Source organism: Pholis gunnellus (genome assembly GCF_910591455.1).
Source record: "Pholis gunnellus genome assembly, chromosome: 8".
NCBI lineage: Eukaryota > Metazoa > Chordata > Actinopteri > Perciformes > Pholidae > Pholis > Pholis gunnellus.
This window is the reverse complement of record NC_136534.1, coordinates 14,038,552-14,062,096: the sequence shown is the minus strand read 5'-3', so window position 1 is coordinate 14,062,096 and position 23,545 is coordinate 14,038,552. Positions and strand designations below refer to the sequence as shown.

Here is a 23,545-nt window from a genome sequence, read left to right as displayed (position 1 = left end):
CTTACTAAAACCACTGTGCTGCTCACAGCTGCTCTATAGCAACTTACTAGTTGGTTAAAGCTTGCTTTTTGTTTTGCTGTTTGCCATGATCATGGCTGAAACCAGATGGATCGTGAGAAAAGGGACTCGAATACTGTATCTGCTTTTTATCTCAGGTTTGAACATTACATGCATGTTTTCCTCATATCCTAATTGTAAATTTATGATGCAAATGTGTAAATGTGGTAGGCTATTTGTGAAGACAAGATTGTTGTTGTTGTTATTATTGTTGGTATTCAACCTGCAGTAACATGCTACCTGTAATTTCACAGGATTTTACTCGTTTACTCTGGGATCTTCAGATTTTCACCTAATTACCATGAGCAAGGCCTACACTGAAGCAAAGACCTATTGCAGAGAGATGTACACTGATTTAGCAACAGTTCACAACTCAACTGATATGGATCATTTAATCACTATTGTTCCAAGTACCATTGCCAGAGCCTGGATAGGACTGGAGACTGGAGATGTGTGGATGTGGCATTGGTCCTGGCCTGATCAAAAACTGGATTTTTTCAAATGGAAGGTAGGAGAACCACAAATGAAGAACGAAGACGCATGTGCAGCAATGGATCAACAAGGAGAGTGGATTGAAAGTGACTGTGGGACCCAAAGAAGCTTTGTCTGTCATGGTAAGTGAAATGGCAATATTGCAATCAGAGTTATTTCAAATGGCACAAATCATGTTTAAATGCAGTACGTTGCAATGGTCTTTGTGTTTCAAATGTCAAACCTTTGGAATTGCAGGCAACAGTGGTACCAGTGGTCTCATTTTTGTTGCTGAGACCAAATCATGGAGGGACGCTCAGAATCATTGCAGGGGCTTGTCATCGTATCTCATTAGCATACAGTCAGCAGAAGAGAATGAGGCAGTACATAATGTGTCTGCTTCACAAAGTGTGTGGATTGGCCTCTTCAAAGATTCCTGGAAGTGGTCTAGCGGGAGCAAAACATCATTCCGTTACTGGAAACCCAGTCAACCTAACAACCTTCGTGGGCAGGATTGTGTTGCTGCTATATTCAAAGATAAAGGGCAGTGGAATGACCTGAAATGCAGCGGCAAGCACTTTTTTGTTTGCAGTGGGGGTAAGCAAAGTGATCTTTATGTTATATTATTATATTATGTTTTGTGACACAACAGAGCTACATTTATAATCTGTGTTTATTAATTCATTACTTACTCTTACAGCAAGAAAATCAATTCAAACAACCACATATCAAAGAAGTACACAGCAGATGGCAGCAAATCGGACAACTCTTCAAAGCACTTCATCTCAAGCTATGATTGTAACATATCCTTTTACTTTGGCTACTACCAAACAATCACACACTACTAATATTACCACCGAAGAAGCAACAACTGCCAATAACCCGACGACACCAAATACAACAGATCTTGTGTCAAGTACCCCAAATACTGAGCTCAACATTGCAACTACAGAAATGTCAACTGTGACACCTACACAGCAACCTCCCAGTACTACTGCACAAGTGACCACAGACAGTGTCTCTACACTATCAACACTGATGGGGAGTTCAGCCCAGACCACTACACCGCCCTCCACTCTAAAGCCAACTGAAAGCAGTCAAAGGTTTCCTCCAGGTATGTTTCAAATGATCATGTGCCTTTGTGTTCATTTTGCATACATTTCCATGATGAATGAAGAACTATTTCTCTGTTTTTCTCTCTGTTTTTTTCCTTAAAGACAACCTGATACTAATCCAAGAAAATATGACATGGATTGACGCTATGGGTTACTGCAGAGAGCACCATATTGACCTTGTCCACATCAGCAGCAAAGACATTCAGGGGAAGGTGGCTGAAACGGCAAAGAACGCCACATCACTTCATGTTTGGATAGGTCTACGGTACACTTGTAAATTTAACTTTTGGTTCTGGACTAAGTCAACTTCTGGCTGTTACCACAATTGGGCCCCGGGGCAAGGATCTGAAGGGAAATATGACTGCGATGTTACAGGTGCCATTGAGGCCACTGGGAGGCAGCAGTGGGTAGGCTTGCCTGAGACAGAAAAACTGAATTTCATCTGCTGCGCATGCACTGGATGAATGTGGAGGGCCAGAGTCACGCAGATGATAATGTTGTTGTTGCAGCTTTCATAATCCTGTAAATTCAAAAATGTTTGTTTGTTTTTTTTCAGTTATGATTCGTCATAAAGTGTTTTTGACAATAGTAACATCAGTGGACTTTGATGAACTTCAATAAAGACATCACGGTTATTTTAACGCTAACGTATGACGTCATACTTCTGCCTTTGTTGAAATACAGCTGCCTTCACTATTGTTGAGACTGAATTTCATTACATATGAAAACCTCATGTGGTGTGTAGGCGTGCACATTCACAGTCATGGGCAGCAAGAGTAATGTGAGAACATTGATCTGCTCTATGCCTTTCACTCAGGGGTTACTATTTGCATGTTGACCCCCTGGGTTGGGCCCCAAGATTGTCTTTTTTGGACCACCAGAGTGTGGCCCCGATCCAGACTGCCTGCTGCCCTCTCTGACCTGACCTTCACTAGCGGCCACATGGAAGACAGAGCTCACAGACACTCACCTTCCTGTCTGCACCCTTGAGTTACAGGGAGCATCTTTAACCATGGGAACTGGAAATGATAGAACATTTTCCCTGATTTGTCGAAATCTCAAACTGACAAAAATGCAACTGTGAATAGGCTGTGTTCACTGTTATCAGACAGCTTGTTACATAGAACTGATCTTTGGAGAAACATCATGTGGTTGCCTTTGTATTTTTTTACGCTCATTTTGTCGCTTTTCACAACACAGTACTAATGTCCCACCTTTTTTTAAATAGTTGGCATCAGATAAATATGAATGGGCTTTAACTGTCAGTTGGTACATGTTAAAGTATATATTCCTTGAGGTGGAAAGAATAATACACCACAGGAAATAAACTGGGCTTAATGCTGTAAGCTATTCTGACTGCTATCAGTGAAAACTATTGGAAAACAAATGGCGATAATTGGTGCACAAAGTGAATCCTTAAACCCCAAACTGATAAAGTTATACATATTTATATCCCAATATACCTATAGGCCTCTTTTTGGAATGAAGTGACCCTAATATTATTCACCACTTTGAATGTTACCGAGTTATAAGTACTGCACTTACAAAAGTTGTATTAGTATATGAGTATGTTTTTATCATTGAATCAAATAACCCCATATAACCACTGAATACTAGTACGCATAGTTTATAATCCACCGCTGCATTTTGATAACTGCTTTTGCATCCACAATGAGGGTCTTGTCACTTGTCAATTACCACGGACCATTACACATGAGTGTGTCATAGCTTAGTTTCTTCCTGAATAGGCCTTGGTCAGTGAGCCTCCCATCAGTTCAATGTTAATGTCCCATTGGGTCCAGTCAGTCAGTCAGTCTCTGGACTACCCCCTCACCTCCTTTTCTCACCCTCATCTCCTCTTGTTGCTGTCCAGCTGGCTCTGGCCTCTGACCCTTTAACCCTCACTCCTGACCCCCGAGGACATTCCCACGCCACACCCTTTTGTGTACATCTCTCCATGGAAACCCAGTGGTCACTCCCTCCGCATTTTTAGAGATTATGGTGATAGACATAATTCACTTTCACTGGGATCAGTGTAATGCAACCTAATTACGCCTAATCCCAATTCAAGTATGAGGTTCTACAAAACTGAAATGTACATTTTTATTAAAAGTGTGTGATAAAAATCTTACCAATGTAGGAAATAAAATATATCCTTAAATGTACATGTCAGTTAATCATATAAGTTATTAGCCTCACTACATACAATGCAGAATATATTTACTAAATCAGAAGGTTAAATGCAGCAACAAAATGCTGCTGTCTGAGGGTCCAAAACATAGAATAGTTTTTTATAATAATTATCTTTATAGCTATCTATTCTGGAATTTCTGAAAGTGAAATTTAAAAAATGAGTACAAATATTAGTGTTTAACTTTACGTCTCTCTACCTTCCATGCACACTTGTGTCCTTCCCTTTCTCATTTTCTTCTCTGAGTGTGCACCCCGCCATAGATCCCTCCCTTCCTTTCCTTCTGTCACTTTCACAGTTAATTGTAGAAAAGAGATTTTCTCTATTGAGGCCTGGTCTCTTAGGTAACCCCACTCCTGCATGAAATGAGATGGATAGAAGGAAAGAGATAGAGAGGGGGACATGGACAGGCAAACTGAACACGCAGCGGTTGAGGACGGATGCAGAGAGTGTACTTTACAACATTTTAAAGAAGTTAGAATGAGCAACAGTTTTATATTTCATAGGAACACATCATTAATAGCTGCTTCTTTGGGACTATTATCACCGTAGTATTGATGGTGCATGATGTAAGTATGAAAACATTTACTTTTTCACTTGTTAGTACGAGTTAATTCACTAATATGCCAGTCTATAGATAAGAAATAATGGAAATTGTTAGATGAACAATATGTAGATTTGTAAAGCATGTAGTGGTACAAACCTTTGGAACATGGACTGTATATCATCTTATTTTAACAGCTACGCTTTAATTATATTTTTGAATGTGTGGCCTGCTTTCCTTTGGCAGGTCATTCATTCTTTCAAAAATGTCAGTGCACTTTGCTGATATATATTTCTGCATGTTTTTATGAATGAATTTATTTTATGAAACCAACCATCCTCTGCAGGAGTTCCTCCCAGGGATATATTGCTGTTCATCCCAAGTTTGATAGGGAGTCTGGTGTTGATTGTCCAAACGCAATTCTTGTGTTATCCAGGAGTTGTGGATGGACATCATGCCCCCGACTCTCATTCACTCCCTCTTCTTCTTACTGTGATAATACAGCGAACAACATTGAACTTAATATATATATATATATATATATATATATATATATATATATATATATATATATATATATATATATATATATATATATATATATATATATATATATTGTAGCTGTGGGCCAAGAAGGGACTGCATTTTAAGTGTTACAAAAAAGTTTGACTTTGCAGGGCTCATACTGGATTGTAAGCTATTTATTGAGTACAATTAAAAGTTTGTGATTTTTAACATGCTTCTCAATCAAAAATCAATTTTATTATTCAATTATTATTTCAAAATTCCAGACCCTGTCCTTTTCAACTCCACGAGTTCCCTCTAGTGGACTGCCATTTTTTCAATTTTCTGTAAAGTTCTGAAAAACTGAAATTGTTTTATTCGTTTTAGGTGTGTGCATATTATAATATCTTGATGAAACAAGTAAACTAAACATGTGGATGAGTTATTTAACTAGTTTTCTGGACAGATGAATATAAAGTGGAACAATTTATCTGGCTATGTGGGGAGAATTCGATTATTCATGGCTGAAGAGATGAAATGGCCTGTAGTCGGTGAAGTGAAACAGAGGCTGACAGAGATGCTTCTTTCATGTGCCAAATATGTCTTTGGATTATACAGGACCATGACATACCCACTTCTTTATGTATACAACAAAGTGTATATGTGTACAACTTAAGTGTGTTAGCTTGATTGTAAACATGAACCAGTATATTTCAGTTCTTTGAAACTAGCTTAAGCTGCATTTTGATGGTACAGTTGATGGTGATCTGAAACACATGTAGGATATTCTCAAAATGCAAATAAAAACGTTTTTAATGAATACCATGAAGTAATTTGAAAAATGTATGTATTATTGGTTGCATTTTGACAAAAAATGAGTCTACTATTAGAAATAATGGCTGTAAAAATGGAGGCAATATTTCTGTGAGACTCTGGAATCAGCACCTGGAGCTTAAATTCATCCACAAATCCTGAAATAAATGTTTGATGTTCTTAACATTTACACAAGAATATAAAGTGAATTATCAATAAAGACATACAAATCTGAAGTTTGATTAATGTTGAATGTAAATTTGAAAAAAAAAAGTAATTCTCTGTCCAATCACTGTTTAATCTTGAATTGCATAATGTATCCTGCTAAACTTGAAAAAAAAGATTAGGTATTGTTTTTGTAACTGTTATTTACATCTACATTAAGTGGTTCATAGGGAGGAAAATAAAGTGTCTGACCTTGTCTCTGCATATATTTGTTCATTGCTGAGATCACAACCTGGTAATAGTCTGTGTCGTTGTCATAAAACGGTTTGATTTTACCCGATCACAACACATTCATCAATTCATTGAATAATACACAGTAAATTATAAAGTTACAAATAAACTACACAGGACATGTATGTGTTAAATAAGATTCTCTTGTAACTACTGATAAGATATACTCAAAGTCAGATTCACTAAACTGAAGAAAATGTTGTAATTAGGGAGTTTACAGATATACTTGATGCTCTACTTTGCAAATCATTCCTGAACCAGTAAACAGTGCTCCCTCCATCCCAAAGAGCAAACTTGATTTCTTGTAAATCACATGATTTGGGGGAAATCTGGCTGACTGCACTGACCAATGAGGGACCGGGTACACATTGTGAAACAGAAACACTTTCCATGCTGCAAGCCAAGCAGTGATTTAATACGGACTTTTATAAAATCAAACATGTTGGAGTCTGAAAGTCAGTCAACTATGATCTGATATGTATTGTTAACCTCATATTTTAAATACATCTGTTTAGATCTCATAGCCTACTTTCACGCATGTATACATTTGCACACACTTGAACCAAAAAGCATGTCACACGTCTGTACACATCAGTTTACATGTTATGGCTGACAGTATGATGATTTTCTCAGTTTCTCATGTTTTACCAGTTAGCATGTGATACTTCAGTCTAACTAACTAACATCAGTCTGAGGAATGCTGCTTCTTTCCAAGTTATCTTAGAAAAAAAGGAAAAAAAATCAGGGAGGGCATTGAGAGATTGAGAAATACAGGGGTGGATGAATAACAAAACCCCAGTTAACCAAACATTTATTGTCAGAGCAGGCAACGAGATAGAAGCTGCACAATGGAGTGCTTCATCTTTTCCATACTGTTCCTGATCTTGACTGTGGAATGTTCAGCGAGCAGGTAAATATAGAAATAGCTACAATATTTGATATATTATTACACAATAGTTAACAAGTGTTATAATGTAACAGATCAAACAAAATATGCAGCATTGCAGATGTTTCTTTGGATAGGCATAGAAGTCCATGAATGCAAAATATAGCAATACAGACGGATAAAGTAAGTGCTATGTTTCCCCTTTTTGTGCAGATTCTTCATCTCAGCTCCCCGTGTGTTTCATGTGGGTGTTAATGAGAAAGTGTTTGTCCAGATGGGAAAATCGTATCTTAACAATCCTTTCACTCTCTACCTGGAGCACGAACGTAGCGGTATTGTTGTGTCTGAGAAGGCAATCGCTCGGTACACTGAGGAAGGGGAGAGCGCAACGGTTGAGCTCATGGTAGGAGAAACTTCCCCACTCTTCCAAAAGCATTCATTTTAGAGGGGACTAAGATGTCATTGACCCAATCTTCTAATGTGCGTATTTACAGATAAAGAGAGAGCTAATGGAAACAGTGCCTCGATCTAAAAACGGACACTACTTACTGCTGGTGGCAGAGAGCTCCTCCTTCAGTATCAGGAAGATAACAAAAGTTTTGATATCAAAGCACAGGGGTTATATCTTCATTCAGACTGATCAGCCAATCTACAACCCAACACAGAACGGTGAACAAAAAGTCAACAAATCTGAAGAAAGGGAAAACAATGTGAAAGAATGCCCCACTAAAGAATTAACTCATTGTTTTTAAATCCATTTTATGTTGATTATTTCTCTTCTAGTGAGGTACAGGATGTTTACTCTTGACCACACGTTGAGGCCTAATGAGGAGGTGTTCCACATATCAGTATATGTGAGTAGTTGAAGAGGACTTTGCCAGGTCAACATGAATGATTTTCATGGTTTCATATCATGATTCATGCTTTTATCATTCAATTACAGAATGCTGTCGGAAATAGAGTGATGAGGACTCTAAATACTGCCAAGGGAGGAATACTCCAAGGCACATTCACCATACCTGATGTATCAAAGTATGTTAACACAGATTTACAAAAACTGCTTCTTACACAACAGCAAATACTTTGATACTATAATAACAGTGTGTTTTGTTGACAAAGATTGGGCACATGGAAGATTACAGCACACTATGAAGGTGATGAAGCAAATGCTGCTTCCCGAGAATTCAAAGTCCAAAAATTTGGTAAGCTAGTTTAATTGAATTGAATTCTTGTTTTAAATTAACAGATAATACCCCTCTAAAAACATTTTCATTTTTTACACAGTTTTACCGAGTTTTCAGGTGAACATTGCAATGGAGCAGAGCTATATTTTGTTGAAGGCAGAACAGTTTGACTTTTCCATCTTAGCAAGGTAAGTGTTGATTCATTTCCCATTAAACTTACTTTAAGTTTTCATGTGAAAACAGTATTAATCAATGTTGGTTACTTGATATGCCTAGAGAACTCAAAAACAATGTTATTTGAAAAACATGTCATTGCTTTACGCCTTGCTAGTGTTGCCAGGTCAGATTGACAGTTTTCAGCCAAACACAATTTATAATCCGTCCAATTTTATAAAAAACATCCCAAATCATAACCTTGCCAGAAACCAGTGTAAAACCATTACATGTGTAACAGAAAACACATCATAACCATACAAAACATTGCATCAAATAACAAAGACAAAATGTTGCATAAATAGGCCATCGTAACCCACAAAAAGCATTGTGTTTTGACAAGAAAGAAAGCTTAATGCTTTTTCATATATTTTACAATACAGGATGATGTTATAATCTATAGGCTGCTTGTTTAAAACTTTACCATACATGTTAGTTACATTTTCAGACTCTCTTTTTGCCTTAACTTTCTCTCTAGGTATTCACATGGCGAGACAGTTAAAGGGGCTTACCACTGCCAATTTGGAGTGATGGAAAAAACCCGTAGCCAGAACATGAAGCCTGTCTTCATCAGGGGACTGGAGTTAACTGGTTCGGTGAGGAAACACATATCTATACAAAATTTCATTTCAAGATCTAAGATCAATCTGGTAACATTTTGCATCTGTTACAGTACTTGACTATCAACCATTTCTGCCATTTCTTGCAGGTCAAGGATGGAGCTGCAGCAGCTTCTCTCCAGAGAGAAGACTTAAATGCGAACCTCCAAAAACAGCAAAACAAAACCCTCTCCGAGTTACAGCAGAGTGGAGCACAACTCTACTTGAGAGTGTTTGTCACCAACATACAAAGTAAAGGATACTCTGTCACACTATAAACCAGAGTTTAAAAAAGCAACCATGTGTTGTAAAGACAGAATATATTTTAAGTTTAAAACATTTTGTGTTTAGACTACAGCAGCATGTGCTCTGCACAGTAAAGTATGATGGTTACTCATGTTAAATGACCGGGCAACTGTTTCTGTTTCTTATTATGCAAATCTTGGAAAGTATTGTCACTGACAAACTCAGTATTTGATTTCAATAATGAAAATAATAACAATAACAATTCTATTACTGCTAGTACTACTAATATTAATAACAATAATGATAATGAAAATGATAATTCATCACAAAATGACACCTTGAGATGTACCATCTAGTATTTGAGAGGGTATAAGAAGAATACGAAGCAGAGGAGGATACTGGGAATAGTATTGTGATTTTTCATTACATCTGATATCTGCATTTTATGACCCAGGTGGTGAAATACAAGAGGCAGAAGTTTACCTTCCCATCATCTCCCACAAATACACCATGGATCTCTCTCGAACTCGCTCATATTTCCTTCCTGGATATCCGCTAGATGTGGTGGTATGCATGAAACTAACAAGGGGTACACAGCTATGTACATGACTGTGATGATTTTGCGTGTCAAATATATTGTTTGTTATCATTATAGATGGTCGTGCGTCTCCCAGATGGCTCCCCAGCAGCTGATGTGCCAGTAAAGATTGATGTACTTCCGAGATCTTCAGAGGGATCTTGGCAAGGCACCACCAACCAGGAGGGGGCAGTGTATCCTGTCTTTAATATTCCCACTGTGACTCAGATTACTGTTCAAGTTAGTATCCAATCCATAAACAACATACAAGATGTATTATCAAATTGATAAACCACTGGATTTTCCTTTACTTCAGTTTAACTGTTCTCTAACACCCTGACTTCATTAGGTGTCGGCAGATGGCCAGCAGCAAGAGAAAGTAATTCAGCCTGCTTCATCTCCGAGTAACAGCTACCTTTACCTGAGTTTTACCAACAGGATGTACTCTGTGGGCGAGTCACTAACAGTAAATTACAACACCGTCAATGGCCCGACAGCTGGGTTTATATACTACATGGTGAGACATAACTGAGGGAATACAACATGGTCTATTTTGATGAAGAGAAGCAACAGTTTCATATATCTTAACAATTCTAAATTGACTCTGTTGCAGGTCTTAAGTCACGGGATCCTAATAAAACCGGGCTTTCTTGAATTTGGTACTTCAGTCAAACACAACCTGGAAATAACATCTGATATGGTGCCATCCTTCCGTCTGATTGGCTACTACTACAATGAGCGTGGTGACATCATTGCGGACTCGGTGTGGGTAGATGTCAGGGATGAATGTGAGCTAAAGGTCAAGGTGAGTAAACAGAACAGATACGAGTGCAGACTGACTTCTATTTACTGTGTTTGAATAAGTTAAGTCTATATGCAGCCTGCTACACTTCATGGGAGGGGGTTGGGATGGTCGACAAAATAATGTTGTAAAGTAACAAACACTGCTTTGGTTGCAACATGTCATGTCATTCTTTGTCAACACAAAATATGTTCCTGTCTAGTTCAGTTTCAATTACTGAACTCAGCCTATGTGGTTACGTGTGTATATTTAGGTAGAGCTGAAAGGCCCGTTCCGACCTGGAAAACAGTCTGAGATAGAATTGGATTTAAATGGTCAAAAAGCCAGAGTGGCTTTGCTGGCTGTCGATAAGGCCATCTACGCTCTCAATGCCGACAATAAACTCACAGCCAAACAGGTAACACGCTCTCTCTTACAAGACACTGAGGTTATTTAAGTCAACCCATATATTATGATACAGTAAATTCAAGATCTTCTTCCTACTTTTCAGGTGTTTTCCTCCATGCAGTCATATGACGTTGGTTGCTCATACAGCGGAGGATCTGACCCGGCATCTGTACTAACAGAGGCTGGCCTGTCTTGTTTATCTCAGTCCCAGTCAATCTCGATGAATCGTATGATATAAACACAATTATTCTTCCATAAATCCTTGAAAATGTTAACAGGTCAAATGCATTATGCATCTAGTTTAACTTGGGTTATACAGCATATTATACAAAATACAAAAGTCAAAATTCAATAAAGATGGTCTCAGGTTTACGGTACATTCTTTAATATATCCCAAGCTTTAGATAATGGGATGTAGGTTTTGCATGTTTTTTGCTATGCAGATGGTTTCAGTTGTATCCAAAAATAAATGAAACCACAAGTAAATACTACTACAGGTGGTAGGGGAGAATATTGAGGCAGTGATTATAATGTAGTGACTATCCACTTACTTACCCCATGCTGAATATTAATGCTGTTATGCTACTTTTCCAGGCTTTGGCTGTGGTTCACAAGCTGCTCGGCAAAGGCGTGCAGTGGACCTTCAACAGGAAATGATGACCCTAAGTAAGACAACATTCTGGCATTATGACTCTGGTCTGAGCTAATGTAAGATTATTCTGCAAAGAATATGCTATAAAAATAGGACATTTCTTTTTCACCCTCAGAATCAAACTTTTCAGATGAACAGATGCAAGAATGTTGTGTTCGCGGGTTTTCTCTCATCCCTATGAGACGAACATGTCAGGAAAGAGTGATGAGAGTTTCTCTGGTGGTTAAAAATCCTGCTTGTGCTGCCGCCTTTTTAAAATGCTGCCTTGAAGGAGAGCTTCTGAGACAAAAAAAGATACAAGAGGACGCCCAGAAAGGACTTGGCAGGAGTGAGATGAACTTGTCCTGTGAACATTAAATACTTTACACACCTGCTAAGATTACAATTATCACAGAGTGAAATTACAAATATCTCATTTCTTATTTTTAGCTGCGGACCTAGCTGACATTGAACAATTCTTCTGGGACACTGCTGCTCAGCACATTCGACGATATTTCCCCCCAAGCTTTGAATTCAAAGAATTTGATGTAGATGGGAAAAAAAGGTAAAAAGGTGGACAGTTTTTATGTCAAATCTTCTTTTGCGGTGGAAATTAGTGGCTAGTTACAGCTGTTAAAACCGTTATATATGTTATATTCATCATTTATAATGTTCAGTGTAAGTGAAGATGCATTACCTTAAGTCTACAGTATAAACTACAAGTAGACAAAAACATTTGTCAGATGCATTTTACAGTCAGTTAATTAATTTTATCTGAATTGAAACCCCTTAGTCTTCGGTTGACTCTACCCGATTCCATCACCACATGGGAGATTCAGGTCATCACTTTATCTGCAGCCACTGGTAATAACAGCTTAACACTCCACAATTGCTTTTTGGATATTTTGAGAGGTTTCTTATTAATAACTGTAATTCACTGACACTATGTTTCTTTCAGGTTTCTGTGTAGTTAAGCCGTCTGAGCTCAGAGCATTTAAGGACGCATTTGTTTCTCTGCAACTGCCTTACTCAGTGAAGAAATATGAGCAACTATCCATTTCGCCTGTTATCTACAACTATGGCGAAAACAGACTACAGGTAAAAAATCACCTAATTTACCGACATTAAGTGGCACTAAAAACAGCAAACACCTATTGTACGAATTTAAATTCAAATCTTTATGTTTTTTTATAGGTGGCAGTTCATATGGAACAAACTGAAGGCCTTTGCTCCCCCGGCTCTGCCACCACTATATCTTTTGTTAACGTTACTGTGGAGCCACAGTCTTCCCAGCTTGTCTCCTTCTCTGCTGTCCCCATGGTAACCGGCTCAATACCCATCAAAATACGTCTCTATGACATAGAGAACCAGTGGGGAATCGATGCAGTTGAAAAGACTTTGAGTGTGTTGGTGAGTGACAAAGACATTATTTGACTTCCATGCAAAACTATTTTTATGATAGCTGCCTACCTGATATAATAAATATGGACATGTATATGACATATTGGAAGTCATATGGGATCTAATGCAAAAATCACTTGCCTTTGTTAACCCTCCATATGTCCCATATCAGCATTTTATCATAACTCACACTAATGATCAGTCAGTTTTTACAAATTGATAAAAGTGTTATTAATAGTTCATTCATTTTGATTTGTGTGCTAAAGGCTTTATGCCTGAATTGATTATGAGTATGCATTAAAATATTAACTATTTGTTTATTAGTAATTTTAACTGAAATCAACATGGGTTTACCGTGTGCATTTTTTCAAGTGTAAGGCCAGGGACACACAGTAATCAGCGCTCTATTTTGTTGTAGACAGAAGGAATAGAAAAGAGAGAAGAAGAAACCCAAGTATATAAATTAGATGGTGAGTTGTTTCAGTATTTCTTGCTTGGCATTTGATATTTTATATTCTTCATATTTCCCATTTACTTTATTCAATTTACTTATCTCTATCTTAATAGGAAGGAGCACAAAAACTTTCAATATTAGCGGAATGTTGCCAGATGAGACAGTCCCCGACTCCAGCTCCAATATTTTCATTTCAGTGGAAGGTATGTGCAGTTAGACACAGACATACGATTCACAGACCTTAGTAAATAACAGTGTCTTACTCTTTCAATGTTCTAATCTGACAGGGGAAGGATTTGGCAGTTCACGCGCGAGGAACCTTCTTTCTCCTCAGAAGGTTGCTAAACTGATCGTATTGCCTACAGGATGTTTAGAACAGACAATGGTAAGGCTGGCCCCTACATTGTCAGCCCTCCGCTACCTTGACCTGAGTGACCAATGGATCGACATGCCTGCTGGTGACAGAGATGATGCCCTTGATAAAATCGAGAAAGGTAAAAAGTGGTCTACACACAAATTTAGAGTGAAGAAGAAAAATATTGAGTTGTCAAATTTTGTTGTCCTTGCGTTAGCAGAATCTAAAGGTGGCCTGTCACACTCTGGTCCACAACAAGGTGTCTTGACAACATATGTTTTGGCTGACCCCTTGACCTTTCCACTAGCACTACCATAGGGACAACAGATTAGGTATATTGACAATAAGAGGGTTTCTCAGTAGTTTCCAGAACAGAACCGCTAGCCATTGCCGAAAAAGTCAATTATTTCAGAAATCTCAAAATGTCAAAGGTTTTTGATTCCAAATCACAGCATCTATGTTGTTCCTCAAAGTCTAGGTGTCTTTATGTTCTATTTTGTAGGTATTTTCTAACATTTATATTGATTCCTCGAGTGGTAAAAATTATTTCGAGCACCAAATCTTTGTAATAAATATCAACCTATTGACCCACTAATTAACATAATTAACGAATCAATTTATGATTTATGACTAGAGCAACATGACACACTACTGAACTGCATCCCAAATCAATCATCAGGTTCCCAGCTTTCAGATGATGTACACCACTTCTATGTGGCATACTATTGCAATCTCCCCCTAAAGATCCCTTGTCCCCCTCTAAAAAAAGGGTCTATGTGGGTCTCTCAGAGTTAAAAGATTTACCAATTACAACACAACAGAGTGGCACTATATAAATATAAAGCTTCTATATTTAATACTTTAAGTCCTCCAAAAGAAACTGTACCTCGAAAAGTAGGCTATATTTAAAAGAGTAGCCTACTACACCCAATGTTCACCGCTTGCCGAGGCTTTTTTTGACGCAGCGCAAAGCTGTCAAGGCGCAGCACAAGCCCTTGGAAATAATGTGTTTCAGAGTTTAGTGGCGTGTTGCCGCGCTTTTGTGTAAAAGGCCCATTCATTAATTATTTGAACAAAGCATGGTTATTATAAGATTTGTGGTTTTCGGTCTGTAGGTCACAGATATCAGTGACCTACAGTGTATAGAGTATGGTGGATATAGTTGTGTAAAGCCTTGAAAGTAATTAGAAAGAGGTTGAATTAAATCCTAAATTTGATAGAATGCAAGTGTTATAAAGCCAACGCTGGGCTAATATGAGAATGCTGGGGAGTCCTGCAGCAGAGTTTTTAAATAATTATAATTATAATATATATTTTATTTTTCAGAAAACCAAAAGTAAGAGCAAAAAAAAGACTAAAATACAGAACCATTGTCCCTACATTAGCAACACACTAGCTCCAGTCCAGATAACTAGTATAATAGGTAGCTTGTTTAGCAATATGTGTTGACTGTAGAAAAACTAAATTAAAGTAAATCCCAAAGGAATAAATGTAAAGAAAAAGATTATCTACACCACAGATAATGCTGCAATAAGGCCATTGAAGGAGTAATGCTAGATGGAAGAGGCCTATCAACATGACAATATGGTGAATGTCAGTGGTTGCCAGTGGTGGTTGCTTCTTGGAAATGAATGCCCAACTGAAAAAGACAAAGGAATGGAAGATTTGCTCTAGCGGGTGGAGACGTATGCATTGTTTCTGGAAATAACATTGAGAAATTGCAAAGAACAAGTTACTTAACATGTATTATATGGGGAACATTCAACTGGGAATCAAAAGTAACACTTCGGTCTCTTGTGGGATGTTATGAACGTTTCATCTTCCACAGGCCACTAACATAACCAACGTTATGGATTTTTTGTTTTTGTTTTGTCAGGTTATATACGTATTTTAACAAAAAAGAAATCCAACGGTTCTTATGGATCATGGACTTCAGTGCCATCTAGTAATTGGTGAGTATATGTTTTATGCTGCTGTAATGATTTTTTCTTTCTATCTAACATCGTAAATCAACTTTCTTCATTTCCAATTATCTCAAATAATAAATAATTCATTTTCCATCCCCTTTCACCTGGTTTTTCATTCTCTCAGGGTGACTGCCCTTGTAGTGAAAGTGCTATCGCTAGTGGCGCAGCGTCAGACAGCGTCTCCTGGAGAGCAGGGCAGGAAGGCTAGGTTTGTACCAGAAGAAGAGATCAGGCACTCAGTCAGGCACTTGCTCTCAGTGCAGAAGATTGGTGGATCATTCGGTGACCCACATCCAGTGCTACACAGAGGAGTTCTGGTAACCTCTTCTGCATTCATGTTAGAACATGCATATACATAGAACAATATTAGATGTGTCAACACACATACTAGTGGTGATTTGAATGCAGTATTGTCTCTGTTTGTTCAAACAGAAAGACCAAGATCAAGATGCAGCCATGACGGCGTTCATAAATCTTGCACTGAACCGGTCGCTTCAATTCCTGCAAACCGAATTGAAAAGTAATGCGGTGAGATAATAAAATGACTTATTGCCCTTGGTGACTTTTATCAGCCACGCTTGCATGTTTTTTTGTCTTTTGGGATGGTAGTCCACCACATTGGTCCAGACTAATTTCAGTAAATAGCAATATCCAATAGGATATCATGCAATTTTGTAAAGACATTATTTTACCCAGAGGATGCATCCTCATGATTTTGGTGATCCCTTTTTTTCCTCTAGCGCAAATCTGCAGACATTAAGGTCGTATATGCATCCTAACAATTTTGGATACCTGGTTTTTCCTTTAGCTCCACCATGAAGTTAACATTTGTGGTTGTGAATGGAATTACCATGAAAATCTTTCTATGGATTTTGACATAAACTTGGGAACATTCATGTAACCCCCTCAGGATGAATTGTAATAACGTTGGTGATCCCATGACTTTTTGTCCAGCGCCATAATCAGCTCAAAATCTATAATAAAATTTCAACCAATACTTTGAATCCACACACGCTCTTACATCATTCCACGCAGAATATCTCTGCTCGAACGAGCAAAATTGCAGCCTGCGAGGAAAAAACATGCTTTGAGCTTGAGGAGCATCCCCTTGCGCACGACTACTGTCACTGCTCTTCCTCTTGCAAAACTTTCACCTTCTCGCTTGCGGGTGGTCTTTCTTTTTGACACTAAGCGGCCTTAGAAGATCTAAGAAGATCGGATGCAAAATAACATTGACTGCCCTCATGCTACTTTCAGGTAGCAAGCCTTGCCAGATCAACAACCTATCTCCTGTCGCACCTTGAGGAGCTTCAGCATCCCTATGCTGTTGCCATTACAGTCTACTGCCTCGCAGTTTGCCTGCCAAAGGGAACAGATCATTCAGCTGCCTGGACAAAACTTCAAACACTGGCTACCAAAGGCATGTCCAATCAAAGCAAAGAAAAAGGCGTGGGCGATATGGATAAAATATATAATTTGTTGTTGCGTATTGAGTGTAATCAATTGAGATATTTAGTGAATCCAGTAAATTAACTGCCCGACAAAGCAAAGTATTTCTTTACATTGATGCAAAAATCTAATACAAATTAAATGTTGCAATAAAGTGGTCCTTCTAATTGATGTACAGCTATGCCAAATAAACCCAGAAATATTCAAGGGATTTCATGTTGTTAACAGTATGTGGCAGTCAGTTGATCAATTTATATTATCTCATATTTACATATCGCCCAACCCTAAGAGACAACCACAATGTGTATCACAAATTGCTATTTTTTCTTTTTTTTACTTATTGTCTATTTCTAATTATCAGGGACAAACGGCTGTTATTTTTGGACAGCGAATGCAAACCCACAGAATCAAGCACAAGCAGATGCCATCACAGTAGAGGCTACAGCCTATGCCCTCCTAGCGGCAGTGGAACTTGGGCATACCAAGTGGGCAGACAAAACAGCCTGCTGGTTAACCACCCAAGAAAACTATTTTGGAGGCTACAAATCATCACAGGTGATTGGGACGCTACATCGAGAATTGTTTGAACCCTAGGAATCTCTTTCTTTGGACATAGACCCTGTATCCCTGTGGTCCCATATCATACAGTTTAGTTCAGACTAACTGTCAGAGTGCAGATGTTAAACATGTTATTAATGTTTTATTACCATGCCAAGGATACCATCATGGCATTGGAAGCCCTCGCGGAGTATGAGCTAAAGAGGCCTGCAAGGCCTGAAGTAAATCTAATAGCAGAGTTCAGTACCCAAGGAAAGGAAGGCATTGTAAAACTTGCATTGGAAGATACGAAGGAAAGGGTGGAAACAGACCTTAAGGTATCACAGAGCATCATCAACATTGCACTAAATACACACAAATATTTAACATCTTTCTTAGATTACGTTTCTTGTGTCTTTTGTTCCAGAAATTTTCAGGGAACAACATTATGGTGCAATTGACAGGAACAGGCGAAACCAAGTTTAAAGTAAGTTTGATTAATGTCTGTATACGCTGAAAGGGATCCATAATTTACAACAATTCACCAATCTCTTTGGCAGATTGTAAAGGCTTACCATCTGCTGGACCCCAAGGACGATTGTGACCAAGTGTCTATCAGTGTCACAGTGGATGGGAAAGTGAAGTACACCGGTGAGCTTTTGACACCGAAGTCACAACCACATGTATTTCTAATAAAAGCTACACAGTTACATTAACCTCTGTCTCCCTAGCTAAGGTCATAGAAAACTATGAATACTACGATGACGTCGAAAGCAACGAGGAAACGAAGGAGCGTGTGCCACGATCAGCAATTGAGTGGTTTGATGCTCGAACCCGAAACAGGAGAGACCTTGATAACAACTTAAATTCAGACGAGGCTGTCACCTATAAAATCTGTGTCAGGTTAGTTGAACGGGACTCACATCACATTCACTCTTTATAAGTACTCATGAGACATGAGCTTTGCGGGAGAAATTCATAAATCCGTGTCTTTCTCAGCCTGTACTTTTTATTGTTTTCCTGTGTGTAGTCATAGCCCGAACGTCAATCTCACAGGAATGGCTATCGCTGACATCACACTTCTGAGTGGGTTTGAGGTTGTAACTGAGGACCTGGACAGGGTTAGTAGCTCTCTCTATCTCCTCTTCATCCATGGGTCTTTCTCATTTCCCGATTTTGTGCCACCTTGATTCCTCGCTCTTTCGGTTTGTGACTCTACTGACCAGCGACTCCTCCGGTTGCAAAAAGAAGTCAGATTGTATGGAAGTCTATGGGAAAATGAATCTACTTCTCACTTCATTTATTACCTCAGTAAACATTTTAAACATGAGTTTAAGATCTCAATTGCTATTTTCACGTCTTTTTCAACACACCATGATGTTCATTTAGTAAATTATGGTCCTTTTTAGAGTAAAATAGATCATAAGGCGGAGTATGCTTTAGGGCGAGCTTACTGTGATTGACAGATCGCTGCCACTACCTGAGCCGTATGCGGCGTCTCTACGTCACTCCACCGCAGTCCAAGTATGGTAACTTCTGCTATTTGGGGGCTCGTAGACAAAGCTCAAATCAATGCAAAAGATTAGCAATTGATCAGAACATGTTTGGTTCTTGGATACAAAGTCGAAAATGTGTACACATGTGAAAAGTGAAGTATGACTTGTTACTTTATAATCAGACACTCCTGGAAGTCACTTGACCTGACCGAGAAACAGTCCATAGCTTCCTGTAAATCGTTGGTCTGCTGTTTTTCCACATTTGTTTTTTGTTCAGATTACAAGATACGTGTTGATAGTTAGTCATCTTTCTGTTTACAGTATTTACTCTAAGCTTAGTGAGCCTTAATTCTTAACCTACAAACATGAAAGTGTATGATTTAAGAGTAGACGTCATACAAATTTAAAATCTTAAAATCCTGTCTCTTTGTAGCTAAAAGAGAAAACTGAGCCATACATTTCCCATTATGAGGTCTCCAATGGAAGAGTGCTCCTCTACTTCAATGAGGTAAGGCTGAAACCTATTTACATACACACAGATTTTAAATGTTCAGTACTAAAATATTTATTTTCTCACTCTAGCTCTTTGAATCAGAGGAATGTATTAGTTTTGATGCTATACAGAAAGTACCAATGGGTCTTCTACAGCCTGCTCCAGCTGTGTTCTATGACTATTATGAACCAAGTAAGCTTTTAATTTGATATTTTTAGCATTTTCTGTCAGGATAGAGGGGACATCTTTGTTTAATTCACCAGGAGTTTATGAACTATTTGTGCCTCCTTTCAGACAGAAGGTGTACTGTGTTCTACTCCGCCCCCAAAAGAAGCAAGATGGTCTCCAAACTGTGCTCAGAGGATGTGTGCCAATGTGCAGAAAGTAGGCCATTCCACTAAGACTTATATTGAAAACACCCATGAATACATGTAGCGTTACCCTTCAGGTTTATATAAATAATTAAAATTGCATAATGTTTATCTTTTCTTTAGGACCCTGTCATAAAATACAAAATACATTCCAATTAGAAAGTGGTCAGAGAAATAACGTCCGTTCAGAACATGCTTGCTTCTTCCCTACAGTAGATTACGGTCAGTACTGCACAAAAGACATCATGGTGTAAAAGTATCTACCATGACCTTGAAAATCCATACTTTCATATAGTGACACTTTGTTTTATTTCAGCATACATGGTTGAAGTCCTCAATGTTTCAATGAAGAGTAACTTTGAGCTGTACAAAATGAATGTAAACGAGGTACTCAGATCACGTAAGTAAACTGTAACCACAAGGCTTAGAAGATGCTGTAACATTGACCTTTACATCTTTATGCTTGGAAGACCTATCATAAATATAATGGCAATAATCTGTCTGTCAGATGGAGATAACTTTGTGGATGAGAATTCTATTCGAGTGTTTGCTAAGAGACGTCACTGCAAAGGACAGTTAGACGTGGGAAAACAGTATCTCATCATGGGCAAAGATGGCTCCACAACGGACTCAAACGGAGAGTAAGTGTAGTCGATAATAATAAAAGAAGTATTATTTTACAATGATTGATTCTCATTCTCTTAACTCTGTCCCTTTTTTACTAGGATTCAGTATCTGTTGGAGTCAAACACCTGGGTTGAAAGAAAGCCTTCGGCAGAAGACTGTAGGAAAACTGCACATAAAGCTGCCTGCAAACAGTTTAATGTGTTTACAGATGAGTACAAGATAGATGGCTGCAGACAGTGAAATGAACAATTCTTAATCAACTTTTATTTTAGTAGTTTCCCATGATATACACAGTCAGCATGGATGTTTAGAGCTCTTTTTAACCATTTATAATCACGAAAGCATAGTATAAGAACATATATACGTACTGAGACATCATTGCTTGCTAGACAGTAAGTGAATGACTGACTCCACTGTAGTATCATTTTAAAGTTTACTACACGTACAATGTGACCATTAACCATGTCTTTATGTCCAATACAGCTACCAGTGTTTAAATAAAAAGAAATACTGCTTAATGTTTGCAAATACCTTTGTATGTGTTGAGCTAATTATGTGAAAATGGAACTTAACTCAGCAACTGAAAAAACAAACTTGTATGTCCTTCCAAATAGTGTGATTCAGTTGGGTGTACTGGTTTGATTTAGCTTTTCTTTTTATGTTTTTTTTCTTTTCTTTTACGGGCAGTAACAGCTCTGAGAGGGGTCTCTGTACTCAATGCAACCCCCCTCAAAGTTACCCCCCTCCTAACTTAACATCTGCAAGGTGAGGAAGAAGTGAGAGGGGGAGTGGTTTGGGGTTAGCAACACAGTGACTACACATAAAATGGCATAACAGTCTGTACACAAGACTGGCTCGCTTGCTCCCAGTGGAGTTATACAGTGAGAGGATTTGGATCAATCATCACCTTATAAAGATAATAGCTCTTCATTTGCTCCCGAGAGCTACCAGTCCTCTTCTCAAATTTGCTCCACTTAGAAACCTGCTGCAGAAGAGCGCAATTACTAAATACATGTTGTGTGATATGGAGAGAGGTTATGGGAGAAAACGAGGGGTAGTGGGAGGGAGCAGTGCAGCAGGAGTAGGAGAGAGGCATGGGTGGAGAGGCGAGGAACAAGCAAGGGCTTATGTGCTTATCCGCAGGATGACACGCAGCTTCATCACAACATTCTCCACCAAGTGGTCCGTTCACTGTCCAACCAAGCATTGTCTTGATGGCATATGGCCCTTCATCCACACTCCGGATGACTTCGAGAGGTTCTAAAGCTCTGGCCACATTCATGCCTATCAAGACAATGCTTGGTTGGACAGTGAACGGACCACTTGGTGGAGAATGTTGTGATGAAGCTGTGTGTCATCCTGCGGTGACCATCAACAGGATTTCTGCTGTAACTCTCGATCAACTCTGGAAACAGCAATTTAAAAACGACTTCCCTGAATGCAGTCAAGATGAACAGACAGGGCCGTCAAGGGAAGACTCTAAGTTCTTGGAAATGGCCAACGAGACTGTGAAACTTGTGGACGGCCACTACAGCATCGCTTTACCTTTAAGAAACAGAGAGATGAACATGCCCAACAACCGTAGGATTGCAGAACAGCGTGGCCTTAACTTAAAGAGGAGGCGAATTAGGGACGCATCATTCCACAAAGAATACATCACCTTCATGAACGACCTTATATCCAGTGGATACACAGAGAGCTTCCCAGCCTCAGACCTGGAACGCAGTGACGGAAAGGCTTGGTACATTTCACACCACGGGATATACCATCCCAAGAAAGGAAAGATTCAAGTTGCCTTTGACGGTAGAGCATCATTTCAAGGTTTGAGTAAGAGTACGACAACTCCGGATCAAGACCTCGACCAGCTGTGTACGCAGGCCTGTAACCAGGATCTGCCTTCTTCAGGAGTCGGTTGACTTCTGATCACTCTACTTTAACTGATTTGACTCGACTCAAGAGTGATGGTAAAGATCACTCAACGCTAGGCTAAGTGCTAGTAACCTCTGGCCTAGAGAAGAAAGAAGACCTTTTTATTGTTCGCTTTTTCCATGGACTATGTATATCATACATTTTGAAATGTGTATTCTCTTGCACATATAATGCATTTGTAATTATTACTACACAGAGATGTAATAATTAGGGGCCGGAATGTAGGAGCCAGGTATGGCCCACGTCATTTATACCTTTTTTGGTCACTTCCGGTAATTAAGTCACGTGGTGTTGGGGAAGCCATATCAGCTGGGGTGAGAGAGGGAGCCTTATTTTTTGTTGACCGCTACCTCACAAATGTTATGCACTATTGTCATTGTCTAACCAAATCAATGTATTCCAGAGTCAACGTTTGTTGTTTACAATAAACACGCAAAGCTCAACTACTGGATCAGAAAATCATTTACAGCCAGCGCGTCCGCAAGTTTAAATCTCCCCTACTTAGCCTCTCGGTGACTATCTGAAAGTTACTGTTAGTCACCTACAATTAGGTATTGTTTTTGTAACTGTTATTTACATCTACATTAATGGTTCATAGGGAGGAAAATAAAGTGTCTGACCTTGTCTCTGCATATATTTGTTCATTGCTGAGATCACAACCTGGTAATAGTCTGTGTCGTTGTCATAAAACGGTTTGATTTTACCCGATCACAAAACATTCATCAATTCATTGAATAATACACAGTAAATTATAAAGTTACAAATAAACTACACGGGACATGTATGTGTT

The 23,545-nt window shown here is 38.7% G+C and overlaps 1 protein-coding gene and 1 long non-coding RNA gene across 2 annotated transcripts; both read left to right on the top strand.

The window, feature by feature from the left end:
• Nucleotides 1-19: 19 nt before the first annotated feature.
• LOC306700161 lies at nucleotides 20-2,284 on the top strand. The gene is made up of 5 exons (XR_013767192.1): nucleotides 20-155; nucleotides 312-671; nucleotides 787-1,125; nucleotides 1,229-1,642; nucleotides 1,746-2,284. It is a non-coding gene; the product is annotated as an uncharacterized lncRNA (long non-coding RNA).
• A 4,709-nt stretch (nucleotides 2,285-6,993) lies between these two features.
• c4b (complement C4B (Chido/Rodgers blood group)) lies at nucleotides 6,994-21,345 on the top strand. The gene is made up of 41 exons (XM_079163995.1): nucleotides 6,994-7,061; nucleotides 7,251-7,440; nucleotides 7,532-7,706; nucleotides 7,821-7,891; nucleotides 7,981-8,069; nucleotides 8,157-8,239; nucleotides 8,322-8,409; nucleotides 8,913-9,030; nucleotides 9,144-9,285; nucleotides 9,734-9,846; nucleotides 9,935-10,096; nucleotides 10,206-10,373; nucleotides 10,470-10,661; nucleotides 10,912-11,055; nucleotides 11,149-11,272; nucleotides 11,640-11,711; nucleotides 11,813-12,025; nucleotides 12,127-12,241; nucleotides 12,470-12,540; nucleotides 12,635-12,774; nucleotides 12,871-13,086; nucleotides 13,496-13,547; nucleotides 13,645-13,734; nucleotides 13,819-14,025; nucleotides 15,763-15,838; nucleotides 15,978-16,170; nucleotides 16,286-16,381; nucleotides 17,111-17,273; nucleotides 17,664-17,857; nucleotides 18,019-18,177; nucleotides 18,267-18,326; nucleotides 18,400-18,490; nucleotides 18,571-18,742; nucleotides 18,870-18,960; nucleotides 19,769-19,843; nucleotides 19,918-20,020; nucleotides 20,123-20,212; nucleotides 20,323-20,421; nucleotides 20,516-20,599; nucleotides 20,708-20,840; nucleotides 20,925-21,345. Exons 1-41 carry the CDS (start codon nucleotides 7,000-7,002, stop codon nucleotides 21,064-21,066), a joined length of 5,118 nt encoding a protein of 1,705 aa, XP_079020121.1. The 5' UTR covers nucleotides 6,994-6,999; the 3' UTR covers nucleotides 21,067-21,345.
• The last annotated feature ends 2,200 nt before the right edge of the window (nucleotides 21,346-23,545 follow it).

Coding starts and splice junctions, on each gene's coding strand:
- c4b (XM_079163995.1), top strand. CDS start 7,000: ATGGAGTGCTTCATCTTTTCCATACTGTTCCTGATCTTGACTGTGGAA. Junction 8,070..8,156: donor ACCATACCTGATGTATCAAA/GTATGTTAACAC, acceptor TTGTTGACAAAG/ATTGGGCACATGGAAGATTA. Junction 20,422..20,515: donor CTTCCCTACAGTAGATTACG/GTCAGTACTGCA, acceptor GTTTTATTTCAG/CATACATGGTTGAAGTCCTC.